Here is a 17,668-nt window from a genome sequence, read left to right as displayed (position 1 = left end):
ACCTGGCTAGGACCCAACCTGCGAGTTGAACGTGAAGTTAGGTGTTCCGTATTAATAAAAACTAATTGATGTAAAAATCTGAAATAATTCCCACCGCAGTGCATCAGTAATACCTACTAATGTTCCAAGTTTGAATAAAATCCGTTAAGTATTGACGGGATTATAGTTAGGTGAGCTTAACGTCCAGTTAGGTTTTGCGTTCGAGTGCGCAGGCTAGTTCGCAGGCGAGTTCGTTGGAGTGTCGATTCGGTAAACTTATGCGCGGAAATCCTGCTACGGAAATTCGTCCAAAAAGTGTTGATAGGCTATGGTATGTAGCTGAAAGCTAATTTTAATTGGTAGCCGATGCGGGTGAATCTAGTATTTTCATTATGAATTTCAATTTGTATATTATATTATGATCAGCAAAAGACGATCCTGGTCTGTACGGTGGCTAACAAATGGCAATGCGCCACGATGCCGTCAGCAGGCTGTAGTAACTTGTAATTAATTAATGTATCATCTGAGTTATGGTGAACCTTGTGCAACATGGCGGCAGCCGGCAAATGCAACATGGGCCTCGCCAGGTTCTGGATCTTCGTCTTAGTTCCACCAGCTAGAATTTAACATCGTTTTGTCTAAGCTAAAGCTAAAGCCTAAACTAAAGGATCATACGTCCAAACAATTCAATTCAACAATACGTCCAAACAACAGTGGCCCAGTGGTTAAAGTTCAGAGTATCAGAATTGGCGCAGAGAGGCGCGGGTTCGATCCCAGCTCTGTGCGCCAGTTTCTGGTCAGAATCGGCTAGGAGGCCGGGCGGTTAGGCACAGCAGAATTGAATCAGTGAGTTGTGAGTTCGAGACCGCAACAAGTTGTGGATGTTCTGCGATGTTAAGAATCGGCGACAGGCCTATGGCCTAATAAACGCCGAAACCGCTATATTAATATAATATATATAATAAAATTACTCGGTCATCACCCTTCACCCACAAACAAGGCAGTATTTGCTTAAAAATATCAAGCCTGTCAAAGTGCCTACAAAACTTCACACACCAAATCTCTATATTGGCCAAGACAAAATGGTACATTACTCATTAGTATTTCCATTATACTCCGTTTCTATTAGCGATAACTTATGCGAGCAAACCCAATTTTGCCATGGCTAGATTAGATCATAGAATAGTTTTAAACAATTTTTCTAGTATTTCTTTTCTAATAAAAACATTTGAACGTAATAACATCTTTAGATATATAGGAACGCGCGTCGGGACAAAAAATAATTGTTTACACTGAAGGTAGCCCACCTTCACAGTGATGATAGTTTAAATTTATTACTAAACATAGGTTTAAGTACCGATCACGTTGACCTCTTCGTGTAGCCTCTTACTTTCGTTCCAACTTGTCTAGAGACCTACAAGCTCTACTTGAGAATTATTCCTGAACGCTGACATCCGAGTTCGTGTGTATGATAGAATCTCAGGTTACGAAGTTAGCGGGTAGCTTACTTGCCGTACGCGCGACCTATAGAACTTGAGTTTTTTTTAAATTCATTTTGAGCTAAATGCTTCTCGCTTCCACCAGCGAGAACGATGTCAGCGGGTTTGACATATGCTACCTATTTGACAATTAATGATTATGCAGTTATGATCGAGGCCTTCTAAATTGTTGATGCAGCGATTCTCCGTACGCGCGACCTATAGAACTTGAGTTTTTTTTTATTTCCTTTTGAGCTAAATGCTACTGGCTAAGACCCGCGAAAACGATGTCAGCGGGTTTGACATATGCTACCTATTTGACAATTAATGATTATGCAGTTATGATCGAGGCCTTCTAAATTGTTGATGCAGCGATTCCCGGTGTAGGATAGCTTTGAAACCGATGCACAGTTAACTTTTATATCATCATAGTAGCACCAATCCTAGTAAACAGTAGTTACACTGCAGCACCAGTGTACAACTACGGGGTAAGCTAGACAGCATCGCTTGAAAATACCAAGGGTCCACAAGGAAGTGGTGAAAGGATTTGAACGTCGTAATAACATGGCGAGTCACGAGTCAGATACTAAAGAAACGAAGGGTAATAAAGGCGCGGTATTTCAAGGTTATGTTTAATGAGTTTCCATTAAAATGAATGAGCTAGCTAGGGTGAGAGAAATAAACAATCCTAGGTCACGTTTAGTTGGAAAAACTTATGTCTAAGTTCACCAGCTAAAGCTTTTGTCCACTTGCTAAAAAAGAAAGGTTCAGGGAACGAAAGGTTAAGTTGCAACTTAGTCAGGTAAAAAGAGAGCGAATTCCGGCGCCGGCATGCAAGGGGAAACAAATGCTCAAAAAACCGAATTCTAAGGATTTTTAAGTGAAATTTGTCCGCGCCACCAGTAGTTACTAATTAATAGAGCAGAGACGAGTTCCTTGGGTTAAAAGTTCATGTTATTCATGGTTGTGTCATCGACGGTACTGCTGACGAATTATACATGCACGAAACATTTTCAAGTGATAGTAAGAATATAACGCATTCCATTACGATTTTTCATGCACTCTTTATTCAGGAGCTTATATTAAAAAACTTGACAATCAAAAATTGAAAAAAATTATCTCATGACAGCAACGAAATAGTTGAATACTAGCGCATTGCATCGAATAGTTTCAAACGTTTATTATAAACACGTCCACGTACCGAGCCAATGGCTGGATCTCCTTACTGATTTGAGTGCCACATTAATTAATAATTGCACAAACGCGCCGATATTATATACTTAAATCGCAAACGAATAAGCTCAAACGGTTAAACATTTTATGACAATATTTCAAACAGTGTATTGCCGAGAGTTAATAGATTCTAAAATATTCATCAACTTGTACATAAATTTGAAGAGAACTCAATTCGTGCTAGAATTAAATAACAGTTTCATTTATTGCTCAACATAGTTAACTTTAACAGCAAGTTGTACAAGAATATTCATTAAATAACATTCAACGAAACGTTCAAATCACAGATGATTCACAATTCCGTTACAACAAATCTGAGCATTGGTAAGACCGCCATGGATGGTTTTCCATCCAAAAAAATGCAAATTTAAAAAAAAAATACAAATAATCGCAGACAAAGCTACCTCAACTTGTGAATGGGATTCAAGAATGTGAAGAATCCTGGGGAACAGGCAAGTGCAATCCCGAAGCAGCGATTGCACTTGCATTTTTTAAGCATTGCATAATTTGCCATGCAAAGCGAGAGTTTGCATAACCGAACGATTGCTTTGTGATATTAAGAATAAAAAAAAGGTACCGTTGGAAATTGAACACCAGGTGGTAATAGCAGAAAGGAAATAAGAAATGGAGAATGAATAGTCAGGGCAGAATGGTGAAAGCCAGGAGACAAAAATAGGGTATGGGCAGAATCGCAAGAAAAAGAAATTGTGTAAAGCTATCAATCATTATCGTGACAAATTTCAATATTGAGATGGCAGTTGGCGGTAGCGATGATTTACGTACAAGTTTCTAATAGCAATAATGTTGATAAGAACGTTGCATGTCATTCACATAAAACTTAATCTAATACACGTCAGTCACGATAGGCGAGTGAGTAATAAGTAAACCATCCAGTCATGATGGGTAAATTATCGACTGGATCATTCAAGTTAGCTGCTAACGAAACATGTGTCCGATCATTACATTTAAAACATTTGACTACGGATGTTATCGAAAGAGATTCAGCATCGGAATATAAAGCGATGAGAGACTTAAAATTTAAAATTTTCAGACTCAAAAAGACACTTAATATAGAGATTAAAAATTGCACAAAAATATTACTTTTAATTTCCATGAAAAAGCTGCCGTAACTCCGTAGGCTCTCGAGCAAACGCCTGAGCGAAGACGTTTACAATTCTTTAACGCATGTATGCATAAAAGCAGGAATGAATGTTCGTTTAATCGGAGCATGTATCAAGAGAGTATTTCTAGTTCATATACCTGGACCTAGTCTTATTTGAAATAGCGTTACAGCAATTTCATTCAGAGAATAGAGATCGAAATATCATAATATCATTCGAATAAAGAGCACAGGAGATGAATAATGGAAAACACTATACTGGAGATGACGAACAATCTGGGCACCGCGATTCTTGCCCACAAGAAATAAGTAATAACATAGACCTCAAAAATCAGATTAAAGAAAAATATACCCTTACGCAAGGAGACAAGGAAGCGCGTGTGTGTATTGTGCATCACCCCAATAGAGTAAATGAGACCAAAGAGATAACAGTGTTAGAAAAAAATTAAGATAGAAATCAAAGTGGCAATCCTATTTTATTCTCCGCCGGTCGTCGGTTCTGAAGATGTTCATAGATTGAAGAAATAAAGAATTTTTGAAAATAAGAGAGAGGATTTGAAATAATACACAAAAGATGACAAACCTGTGACCACAATTTAAAATAGAAAACTCTATAAATGAACGCAAGATCACGCGAGAAATTGGTCATAAGAAGACATGCAAGCTTAGCTTGCATTCTTATCCTCGATATAACAGCTATTGACAGGCATACTACTGCGCATGGCAGCCCAACGTACAGCGACACATTGTCACTTCATCACAGAAATAGACAAAAATAGCATGGCGATTATAAATGCTGGATGCAAGACAAAACATTAGATTAGACTACAACCATATAATCGGTGTAGGCTGAAACGTTAAGAAGTATATATCTAGGCAGTGGGAAGTCCAAACAACATTTGAAAATTTGACGAGTTTCCTCGGAAATACAACAGTGGGACGGACGAGAGCGTTAAAAAGATAATGTTGTAAGGTGATTTTTTTCTGAGCTCTAGGTATATTTACTTTCAGATTTATTCTTCGAGAACAAATATTGCAATCAAAGTCTAACTATCACAGGCGCATGAGCTATGCAGTTCTGTTGCTCCCTGGAAAATCTTGACCATCATCAATGGCCGACAGCGGACTGAACGTCTTCAGTAGCATTAGCATCTTTATCAGAGGAAGAAGGAACAGACTAACAGTGACAGAAACAAAGACATTCTTACATGAGGTGGCATACAGTAGATGTCACCGCTTGTACGAGAGAAGCAGAGAAAGGAAGACAACAGATCTGTACAATTGACGCTCTGACCACGCAAAAGCCACAAGATTATTTTTCCCTTCTAAGAACATACGAAACAAGGCATGTAATTAGGTATTAATACAAGAGTTATCTGATTTCAGTCATGACAATTACCGCACGTTTTAGTCATTTGAGTAGGGGCTATTACCGCACGTTATAGTCGCTTGAGTCAAATAATTACCGCACGTCTTAGTCATTAGAACAAGATAATTACTGTAGGTCATCTAATTCTAGTCATGGTGGTAAACATGTGTTACACATGTTACTTCCTTCAAAGTTTCCGTTATGATAGTGTTACAAAATCATGCAAAAGAAATCTGTTTCAACACGATAGTACTAATATTTTACCGTAAAACTACGATGTAAGCAACAGCAACACTAAATTTGTGATCTACTGTAAGCGTATCTATATTCTACATGTAAAGTCTTAGCCTTGAGACTTATAAGCTAATCTCAAGTTCACATACACAATGAGGGAGAATTATTTCGAGATTCATGGTTTCAAGGAGCTCGGTCGTAGCGAAAACGACAGTCAAATATTCTTGTATAAATCTGATTGACAAATAGAAATCAATTGCGACAATATATATACTTCATTATTATGTGACATGAGTTTATGAGATTCATGACCTCGCGCGCATCAAACAAAGTCCAAATTAACATAAAAACAAGACCATTAAAAATGATCAAAGGCAAGACCAAAAGCAAAATCAACGAGAATTTTTTAACTGAATAGATTATACCTACTTCTACAATCTAATCATTGATGAGATACATATAAAAAGCGTAATAAGATGAAACGTCCTTATGTCAGCTAAAACGAACATATTTCATTACTCACTTCATTAATTTTACAGTACAGAACAATGTTATTTTTAACATTAACCCTGGGAATATTCCGTCAGTTTATGATAACATTAAAGAACTTAATTTTAAATACAATTCCATGCGATTAATTCGTTTTAATATTCCTGTGGTAAAATAACAAGGGGAAAATCATAGGATAAAAAGACCGGTTTGTGACCAAGCAGCACAGATCAGTAGCCTCAAGAACAGAGCTACGGAATATCTATGGATACAATCACACTAAACGTATCCTAAAGAAGCAAGATAATGGAGTACACAACTTTTTCCTAAATATAAAATGCAAGTTACTTCAGCGCATTATATATAATATCAATTAAATTATGGAATTCAACTTTGTGCGACATGTGCAAATTATTTTTAGCAATTCTAGTCGTGCCAAGTTTAATTTGAGTTCAATTGTCATACGATAAAATAGCTAGACTTCGACTTCGAAAGCTTATGATATAGAATAAAACTCTTGAATAGAATTCTTCATAAATTTTTCTAACAAGTTCCATAATATTTCGAGCCAATAGAATAACATAATAAAATTTTTGATAAAAAATAATCCAATTAAAACGTATATAGATATATAATAAATCTTCCGAAGATTACGTGGTGCAGAATCAACCAGATTATGAACTATAAAAAGCAAGGCATGGGCATCATGGCAGCAGGCGCAGGAGCGGCGACAAGCACGCCTACGCGTTGGGAGCGCCAGGCTGGTACTGAGGCGAGTACGGTGGCGGCTGTTGACCTGAAGAATAGGGGAGACTCGAGTGAATTTGCTTGCTTTATGTTAGTTTTCATTTATCTATGTGTTTTATTTATTTATTGCCGATTTATTTTCTTTGTTACCCCACATTGGTGGCGTGGATTACGCATGTAAATCCATGCGTACCAAAATCGACCGTAACGAAACTGACTGAAAACGCGACCAATCTGGTCATGTTTTCGCGGGTCTGGTCTGGTCTAGCATGCGACCACTGTAAGGCTAATAGTTAGTTAGTTTAGTGGCCACATGTTAACTAGTGCTTCAGCTATTTAGCTACCTCGCACCGGAAGTCAAGATGAACCTCAAAAAAGAGGTGGAAGGTCTAAATTGTCGAAAGTTTCTCAAATCAAAAAATGTTCATCTGCCACAAGGGGCGGGAGGTCTCAGTTGTTCAGCTCGCTGACGCTGGCGCGAAAAAAGCAGCGTTAGCATCTCGAGACGAAGTGACAAGGAGGGACAGGTGAAAAGTAATAGAAACTCGAATAAAAGGTCGCTTACACGGGAGGTCGGCCGCCCGCACGAGAGAGACAGAGAAGGGAAATGTACGGAACCCTACCTACATAATAACTTAATGTGAGGAATCCTACCTACATAATAACTTAATGTAAGGAATCCTGCCTACATAATAACTTGACCCCACAACTGAGACCTGCAGTCAGACACCGCGAGCTCAGCGGTGGGGCGCTCAGGAAAAATCCCACTAGGAGCGAGAAATCCCATAGGAGTTCTGACGAGCACAGACACCCGTCAGAAGTCCCCCCTGAGGGGTAAAGCTAAAAAGCTATTAGTTAATTGTAAAGGCTTCCATGCAACTGGAGAAATAGAAGTTGGAATTATAAAAACATGACATGCAATTTATTGACTTGGTTATTAGTAAAAAGAAGCGCGTTATTAACGTGTGCGCGAGGAGCAAAGGTAAGAATGAGACATTCCAAATGGTAAAAAACAATTAACTTAAGGGTTAAGGTAATTTAAAAGGAACCCTAAATGATACGTGAAATTACTAAATTCTATTAGTGTGTTATAGGCGGAAAGGTAGTTCTTGGATAACTTAATTTTACAATTTGAGCATCTTAACTATCGGCTAAATTAGGATCGAGTTGGGAGCAAATTTCAAAGCCTGTTGTTAAGCCTTTACGATGTTTTGAGCCCTGAGGTTTAATGAATTTAAAAGAACAACGAAAACTAGCTTATACAAACCTACGAAGCTACCCAACTGGAACTGCAAGATGAAATTTTGCAAGCACATAAATGAATGAAAGGGCAATGATTCTTAGATTCATCTGAAATAAATTTCAAATCTTTTGCTAGACATACAATTTAATAAAGTAACGGTGTTAACAGAAATATATCTGTAAATAATTCGTTACTGCAGTATATATAATCTTCAGGAAATAACGAATAAAAAGAGCAACCATATTTTCAGACATAAATGCGTTTAGAGACGAAATGAAAGAAATAAATTCAAATATACGAGTTATGTTGAGACTGACCAGGCTGGCCAGGAGGCTCCGAGTATTGTTGGTTGGGGATGAAGTTGGGGTCGTTCATGGGGAAGCTTGCGCCGTCCTGAGCCATGCCCCCACCAGGAGCCTGGTTCCTGCGACCTCCAAACGGCAGCCCCTGGAACTTCCCTCCAAGTCCCCTGCACGGCAATGTTAGTGTCAGAAAAACGAGGGAGACCTCGTTTCCAGTCAAGAATTATTATTCAAAAATGCCAAACGGACAGCCACATCTGCGGTGCTAGAAAGATTTGGATTTAAATGCAACATGAGTTTTGGCATCGAGTAGTTAGAATAGAATAAGAATATAATAGAAGTGTCGGCATTGAAGAAATAGGCCCATGGCCTGTTGCCGATTCTTGAACTTTTCGTGCCTTGATTAACAAGGGATCCGGCCTTTGGAACCTGATCTTCGCCTAACTGATGATTGATTGAGATAGCTGCTGGACTTATTGCCTGGTCCGTAATTTGCTAGGCATTTTAAGACTGTATATATGCTCCATAGTCTAACCGTAGTTGGTAGAGGAAGTTTTAGGCTGTCAAAAACACTGGCAGGCTGCATTTGAGCTCAGTTAGAGGTAAGTTTTTACGATGATAATATACAGGAAAAGATAACAAGTTCTTGACAGCTAACACTGAGTATAAAGTTTGCTAAGTGTGCACCGCCCATGACTCACTTTCCCTTGCCCTTGAAGCAACAGAAGTAGATGAGCGCCCCCAGCAGCAGGAACCCTAGCACGCCCCCCGTGCCTCCTCCCGCCTTCTCCCCAAGGTACGGGTCTGTTGAGGCAAACACCATGAATGTGCTATATTAATTATAGCACAAATTAGTATAAATAATTAGTAGATTAATTAGTGCTTATCCACACTAATTAATGTACAGAAAACTAATTCATTTAAAAAATATAAAACACGTAACAAAATTTTAAAACGCGTCCACAGTTGCATTTAGCAGGAAAATTTGTACCTATCATGTAACACGTTGACTTGCCAAATGTATGCATAAAAATGTTGACAAAGCCCAATTTTTCAACAAAACATAAATTTTATTAGCATTCAGTACTGTACTACTAACAATCTATTAAATAGATTTATATCAATAAAATTCTTTTAATTGTACCGGTACCTACTGCACATATGCTGAATCATCACCATTTATAAAATAAATAAACTACATTCATCCTTCCCATTGTAGCTTATATATTCTCTCATTATGAGAATATATTTCATGTTAACATAAATGTCGTTTGCTGCTGTTCCTTGTACACGAATCTCGCCATAAAAACTCATTTGATGTTCATCATCAACTCTTTAAAACAGGATCATTTAGTGGTCCTGTCTTACCCCATGTCCGGTCCTTTTTTACCCCATTTTAGAATAGATGTCAGGCAGTGATGGTAGCAGGTAGGAATGCCTAGTATGTCTCAAAAGTTGCCTATTACTTGAGGTTACCTGCCTACATCCACAAACCTGGCCAAAAAATTTATTGTGATCAGACAGAGCTTATTTCCCAAATAGGGTTAACTATTTTGTGACCCTTCTTTACATAGGTTTTCCTTAAAAATTAACCAAAAATTCATTATTTGCAGAACAGGGTTGAAACAAACACTGAAATGACAGGCAATGATTGTTCTAACATATTCTTTTATCAAATTGAATTCAGTGCAATTAGAATGCACACCATGGGCTGGTCCTTTCTTACCCCATGAAGGCTGCGATCCTGTCTTACCCCATTTGACTATAACTGATCAATTTATTTCAAACTTAGCTCAACAGTCTGATAGCTAGGTACCTAATGGGCTCTAGCTTAGAGATTCATAAACGTCACAGTAGCAGTACCTGAAATTCAAAGATATCTTTTTAAACTTCTCTTAATGAGTTTAGGACAGTGGGAGGAGTGTGACATCTAGTCAGACCTTTGATTCAATCAGTGTCATGCAGCACAATGCCATTGTAATTTGAAAAAAATTACACTTACATGGGGAGCTACAACATCTGTACTAAAAAGAAGCATTATTGTTCTCTCTAGGACTATATTCTTGAAATCCTCCTCTTCATCAGCCTCCTCAAACTCTCCACTCTCTTTTTGCAATCTTGATAACAGCCTCAGTCGCCCAACCCACAAAAAAAAACTTGAGTTGTTGCAAGACAGGATGGCCCAATGTCTACAGTTCAGAGTACCAAGATAAAAGCAGTGAATTGCAGGTTTGAACCCAGCTTTGGGTGCCAGTTTTTGTTCAGAATTGACAAGGAGGTTGTACAGCTAAGCAAAGCAAAAATTAGAGCAGTGGTTGTGCGTTTGTGACCACAACAAACTGAATGTTCTTCTCTGTTAAGAATCGGCAATAGGCTTACGGCCTAATAAACACTGAAATTGCTATATATAAAATACAATAATAATAATCAAAATAATAAATTAATGCTTAGGCATCACTTTTCTTTAGTAACTTTAAATTTTTTTTAATTCCATTCCTCTACGCCTTATCTCTTATCGAACCTAAAATTCAGCCTAGACAGGATCAACAGCATAGTATCAGTCACAGGTTCCTATTATCTCACCAGATGTTCCTGATGCTGAACCAGCACCTTGCTTGCAAGTCTTTAAGGTTTTATCCTCATGAGTACCGGGGGGACATTGGCAAAAACTCCCTCCACATACAGCATTGTAGAGAGACAGACATGGGTCATTGAGCTCTCCCTTGGCTGGATCCAAGTTGCATTTTGTTGCTTTCACTCCTGAAACAGATGCATGGTTTGAGGTCATTAAGTCTTTATTTTATGATAAAGAGCAGAAGAAAAAATAATAAGATACAAATGTCAGGACTAATCAATTGAACTTATCAATAAAAAAATTGGATCTTAATTGATTTTATAAGACCTAAAAAAATAATTGATGATAAATCTTGTTTTAGTAACTTGTCATCTCAATATTTACAGCAATGACTGGGTACTAGCCATGTCTGTAAAGATATTCTGCTATGAACTTAGTGAGAGAAAAAGAAAGTAGCTTTAATTACAAACAATTATTTGCACTAAGGGACATGTTGTTACTAACAATAATCAATAAATGTGAGCCAGGATGTCCTAGAAAATTTTGAATATTTTCAGAACTAAATATTTGAATGAAATTGGGGAATTTTTTATAAAAATGCTGAAAATAAACTCACCAACATTAAAAGCTGGAACAGAAGGCAAGGCACAGAGAAGAGTGAGCACCACCAGGCAGCTGGCAGCTCCACTAATGACCTGGAGCCTCATGATGATGGCCTGCAAATAAAAATTTTATTATAACTAAACAATGAGTAGGCATGACAAATTTTCCAAACTTTTCATTATTTTCTTCTTGACAAACTGAAAAGTTGGAGAATTGCTGCTGAGAAATAAATTTTATTTAAGTGCCATCAAAATGCCTTTCATTATATCAATTTTGAGATGCTAATATTTTCTTGATCATTTTAAAGCTCAGTGGTAGTTAAAAACGGCCAAACTGATTTGTTTAGCAGCAGGGAGAGCCATGTGACTAAATTAGGTGCAACAACAATAGGAATAGGTCATAAATCTGGGATGAGTTTTGCAATAACACTAATCTACTCATTTTACTGTAACTTTGGAAGTGCAAAAAGAGTTCAACAGAAACCCAAATTTTCTAGAGTAATCAAACAACGTTTTTAGTTATTATGTAGAAATTAAATCCTATAAATTCTAATTCTAACCACTGACCAGTTTTATGTGTTTTTATTGATGAGCAGCAAGTTATATTATGAGCATTAGTTGCCAAGTGGCAACTTATTGGTCATTGATGTTGAGCAAAACAATAAGGTTTAGCAAATGATAAAAATGATAAAAAATGCAAATCTTAGCAAGTGATAAAAAATGAAATTTGAATTATATAAAGTTCAAACAATAGGAATTATGCAGCAAGTTTTAGCTGAAGCCTATCTATCTGTCTAAGGGCTAAAATAATAATAGCTTTCTACATCCATATCAACCTTTTCAACTAAATTGGAAAACTGGGCAGAAGCTAACCGTTAATTGGACAAAGAATTGGAATTTTCCTACTTGTTTCTGAAATCTTGCAGCTCAAATGTGACAAATTTACAATACATTTCGAATCTTGCAGCCTGATCACTCATTTCTGTTAACAATTAAATAGGAGGTAAATCATCTGGTGGAAATCTCATGGTACTGGAAATGGCAAGAAGGCTTAAGTCGCAGCCCTAACATAAAGGTAGAGGTTTTCCATGTTTGAATTTGACAAAAATGCCCATGGCTCTGTAACCTCTGTTATACTGATAAGAAAATCTTCCATGAATAATGAATCTAACCAATTTCACCAATCACCCTGGATTCACCCATTCTTATGGCATTTTCCTCCATTTCTTTACTGATAACCAAGAAATGCAGTATTTTTACCTACAATTTCTAAAAATAATCTGTGAAATGGTCATTTTACTGGTGATTTTAGGCAACTTTTAATCATAGTGACAAACCAGAGATTTTTTAGAATCAGTTAATTTTAAACTTCATTTTACTCAGATTTAAAGCAATTTCCTAAGTACGATAATGCTGCTATCCGTGATACTTCACTGGTCAATGGTCATCAATCTACATACCGTAAAATGGGGTTACTTAGACTTCTGGGGTAACTTGGACCACTTTTAGTTTTTTTAACATAAACCCCCAAAACTCAAAAACTATTTGAATTTTGTCAATGGGCATTAAAGGCCTATAACTGAGGCTACGTAACACAATAGAAAGATAAAAAATTATGCATATCGAATGGGTTAAAAAATGAAAAATGTGACTCACAAAAAAGAGCTATTATTTAAAGCCTGTCATAGAACTCCCTCTAATTTTTTTATTTTTTGGTAAAATAACTCCAGGTTTTGATGCATTGTAGTAGAACTCTTCTAGTTACATATGCAAATTACAAATTTGAGGAAAGTGTCATAGTTTGCAAATGGGGGGCGCCACCCCCGAATGGCGGAACTTAGACCACCTATCGCACGTGCACCTAATGTCAGCCCTGATGCAGTAACATAGACCAGCTTGGAAATTAATTAAAAATTACCATATATATCATATTTCAGGTTTGATACACCTATTAATGTTTTTTCTTATGTTTCAGACTCTACAGTCTACAGAGTCATATATATGGTAATTTTAACTTAATTTCCAAGCCGGTTGATATTACCCTTTCACGGCTGACATGAGGTGGTCTAAGTTCCCCATTTGAGGGCGGCACTCCCCATTTGCAAATTATGACACTTTCCTCAAATTTGTCATTTGTATATGTAACTAGAAGAGTTCTACTACAATGCACCAAAACCTGGAGTTATTAGGATTTATTTTGCCAAAAAATATAATTGATTTTACCACCCAGTCTAAGATACCCTAAGATCTGGGGTAACAAAGACCATCACTTTTTTTGAAATTACATAAAAACTATGAGACGCGGAGCCAGCAATTTATGGTAAGTGAACCTAGAGTATAGACCTGTATTTTGCATGTTTCAATTCAAGTTTAAATTAACTGGTAAAAAAATGGCATCATTTAAAAAAAATTGTCTAAGTTACCCAATTTTATGGTACATGAATAACATGATAGGTACATAACTCAAAAATGAACTTGAGGAAAAGTCTAAAATAAAAAACTCTCTGATTTGCCAGTTACCACTATGCTTCTAAGTTCTACGGTTCTACCTTCTATTAGCTTCTAACAATATTACTAATTGGCATATCATTGATATCAATGATTCAATAAAATATAGGGGGCCTAGTGATAAATTTAACCTCAACAGTCAACACAAACACAATTAGGCTACTCATAATTTTTATTTTATGCTCCATGCTCCAATTCCACTACACTGAGACAGTGAGACTATACCAAATATGTTACATTTTTATACTTTGGCCAAGTTTGTGGCACAAGACATTTGAAGACAATAATGGTTTAGCTACATATTCAAGATCAATCTAATTATTTCTAATAGCTACCTACTATAATTCAACCCTGCAGACTGCAGTCATTGCTCACTGCACTGGTCACTGCTGTAGAGACACTGATGACAATTGACAACAGCTTATGTTCACTCAAGAACTTAATAAAGCAGCTGCAATAGGACTTTGAAATATTTTAAATAAACGACCAAAGGATTGAAGGAATGACATGATTCTGTGAAAAGTTTGATGTAGCAGCTGCGAGTCTGCAATTGGAATTTGGAACATTTCAAATAAATAACGACATGAAATGAATGACGCAATTCTGTGAAACATTAACAGGCAGCAGTACTCCAGTAGTAGGCAGCACTTTAGTCTTCAAACTTGTTTTGCAGTTAGGGTTAGCCACGTCCCTTTCGTCCGAATATTGAATCGATAATTATTAGTGTGGTAGGAAGTCAGTTGCCAAGAATCACACGTTCCACTAGATTCTTCGATATTAAGGGACATTTTATTTGAAAATTAAAATACAAAAAAATGTGTAAGAAATAAAGACGACCGCAAGATAATACATATAGACCAATACATAACAAAATTCAGCGAATGGAGACGGTGCAAGTTTTCAAATTAGGACTGACGCACCCACCTTNGGCACGCCCTTGCGCACTGAAGCCTAGTCTGAAGTCTGATACGAACCCATTAATACTGATGCGTTGTCGTCTGCCTACTCATGTGGGCCTACTCTGCCGCTCATGTGGGACACTGTCAAATGCTTTGGAAAATCGAGGTACACTGCATCTGGCTCCCTTTCGTCCAGCAGGCGGGTCCATTCGTACAGCGTAGACAAGAGGTTAGTGGTGCAGGATCCCCCGGCAAAAGCCATGTTTACAGTCTGTTATGAGATTATTAGCAGTCAAATGATCTATCAATCGATCCCTCACAACAGATTCCATTACCTTTAAACGACACTTGTCAAACTGACAGGAACTGAGTATGAGTCAAACTGAGTATGAACGCGTTCAAGAACAGACTAGATTAAGCTATGAAAAAATATATGTTCAGAATCGAAATGCCTAGAAAAGTATCGGACCCGGTGGAAGTCTAGTAGCTATTTCAATCTATCATCAGTTCTGAAAAGATCCGGTCAAATGACACGATTTTAGATCTTCTGTGAACAAGATCTTCTGTGACAGGGTGGCCCAGTGGTTACAGTTCAGAGTACTAAGATTCGAGCTGAGAGGTGCGGGTTCGATCCCAGCTCTGTGCGCCAGTTTCTGGTCAGAATCGGCAAGGACATCGAGCGGTTAAGCACAGCAGAATTGTAGCAGTGAGTTGCGAGTTCGAGTCGGTAAAATGCTGTGAATGTTCTGCTATGTTAAGAATCGGCGACAGGCCTACGGCCTACTAAATGCTGAAACCGCTATAACCGCTAAGTCACGAAAGGTAAGAATCGGCGACAGGCCACATACGCCTACTCTTCAGCGCCGTCATCACTATGTTATATAATGATGCGCAAATATTGGCCATTTCAACAATTCGTCACAAGTTCATCCATTACATTGTTTTCATTTGCAATAATTATTTTTTTCATTGCATTTAACATCATTGTAGATGTTTGATCGTTGTTTTTACAAACACATAAGCAACGCAAAGTGATATTTCAACGTAATGGTTTTTAACTGATTCGGTTATTTCAGTAGATTTCCGAGGAAACGTGTCCCAACACCTCGTCATCGTCAGCAGTCAGCACACTGTTTCAGGCGATTCCTTCCAGTTGCAATAATGCCACCGGTAGTCAAGCAGTCTCCCTCCACTCTCCACTTTGTTCGTGATAGATCTTCGCCAGGGCCCGGGCATATGGACTAAAATTCGCAGTAAACCTTCAGGAAACTTTATATTCACTGAATCTTAAGCAGTTAAGCCCCGTCCACACGCTCAAACTTATCGTCAGTCTTGCATGTCATACCAGGTTTGATAGGCAAGACGCAGGCACGCAGCGTGTGGACGCTCTAAGTTTTACGTCTTTCATGACGTGTGGGCGGAGTTTGAGGTTTGACAAACCTGACAATGACGGACGGGCGAGACCTTTGGGTTCATGCATGACTGACGACAAGTTTGAGTGTGTGGACGGGCAACCGAATAATTGGTCAAATTTTTGCCCTATCTCAGTCTATATTGATGTTGGGAGCTGTAACATTGTTCCTCGCTAGCTCTAATTTGTCATCTCTCAAGATATCCGACAGACCGACACTGGTCTTGAGATAAGGTGAAGGAATGAAAGGAATTTTTTCCACCTTAAGAGTTTTTCTAACTGATGTTTGATAAAGAAAAGGAAGCTCATTGTTAGGAAAATTAAGCTTCACGAGCAGAATCACGAGTCATGTTCTACTTGCATAAGTGTACTGAATACATGGTGCGGGGAAAACAAAACCAAACGAATGGTACTTGACGTTCATAGCTATGAGTTTCTCATCACTTTTTCAGAACCATTTACAGTGGTGGTTCAGGATTGGTCGTTGATGCATTCTAGTAGGAGCATCGAGTGTCCACTACTGGAACCATGACTGAAATGGTCGAATACCGAATAAAATTGTTTTAAAACTTTTGAGAAACTGAGCACTGGGAAACGGGCTCATTGCAGGGTAACTTTTTCAGATAAATTGCTAAGGAAATGCTTCCGCTATTTATCTACTGCATTTTGGAGTCTATTCACATAATAGGCGTTTAACTGTAATATACTAATATGATCATCATATCTCGAAAATTATGATATTAAAATGTATATAATTAATTTTAAGGAACCCTGGTACCACGCATTGGTGTAATACAGTTACATGTCATGTCAATATTATTGTTCGAGCTTTGAACAACGGCTGGGTGATGCAAGAAACCACTTACCCTAGGCGGGCAATGACCAAAGAAAAAAATGAAAAACACACCGTTAGAAAAAATGCAGAAACATATCAATTTCTGTCACGGGGGACCTAAAATCACATAGGAAATTTTGACGACTTCGGAACCTCCAGGAAGCGGGCGCTCACGCACCGCAGTGACCTCGAGCCGCCCGCTAGCGAACTATTCCACCTCGAGCTTCAATAAGGAAACAATTGCAGTCTTTGGACGCGCAGTGTGGAAGACGGTGATCACTAATGCGCTCTTCTCTAGTGAAAAATGAAACGGAAAGAATTATTTCTTATGGCTTTGGTCGGTAAAGAAAATTCTGAAACATATACGCGTTGTTGGTTTGTGCACTGGTGCAAAATGGATACTCAGCACTGATGAGATTGCGAAAATGTTATTAAAATAGTACGCATTGAACCGGGTTCACATTAGATAGTTTATTATTTGATTAAAATGTTTTAAGCTTATTTGTAGATTTTTCTTGTCGGAAACGACCGACTCTCTAGCAGCACAACGTTTCCTAAAGACCTTCAATTTCATGAAACTGATAGAAATTTCAAGTGTTCGTTCTTTTATTGATGAAAAAGTGTAAAATCTATGATGGAAAGCT

General features: G+C 37.8%; 1 protein-coding gene across 1 annotated transcript; it reads right to left on the bottom strand.

The window, feature by feature from the left end:
* Positions 1–2,075: 2,075 nt before the first annotated feature.
* Positions 2,076–9,017, bottom strand: LOC108682207. Its single transcript, XM_018171335.2, has 3 exons — positions 8,896–9,017; positions 8,210–8,361; positions 2,076–6,698 (listed from the first exon to the last, which is right to left on the bottom strand). The coding sequence occupies exons 1-3, from the start codon at positions 9,015–9,017 to the stop codon at positions 6,643–6,645; spliced, it is 330 nt and encodes a 109-aa protein (XP_018026824.1). The 3' UTR covers positions 2,076–6,642.
* Positions 9,018–17,668: the final 8,651 nt, after the last annotated feature.

The sequence above is a fragment of the Hyalella azteca genome, unplaced genomic scaffold (assembly GCF_000764305.2).
Source record: "Hyalella azteca isolate HAZT.00-mixed unplaced genomic scaffold, Hazt_2.0.2 contig16040, whole genome shotgun sequence".
Lineage (NCBI taxonomy): Eukaryota > Metazoa > Arthropoda > Malacostraca > Amphipoda > Hyalellidae > Hyalella > Hyalella azteca.
The sequence above is the reverse complement of the archived record's forward strand: the minus strand, read 5'-3'. Positions and strand labels throughout refer to the sequence as shown.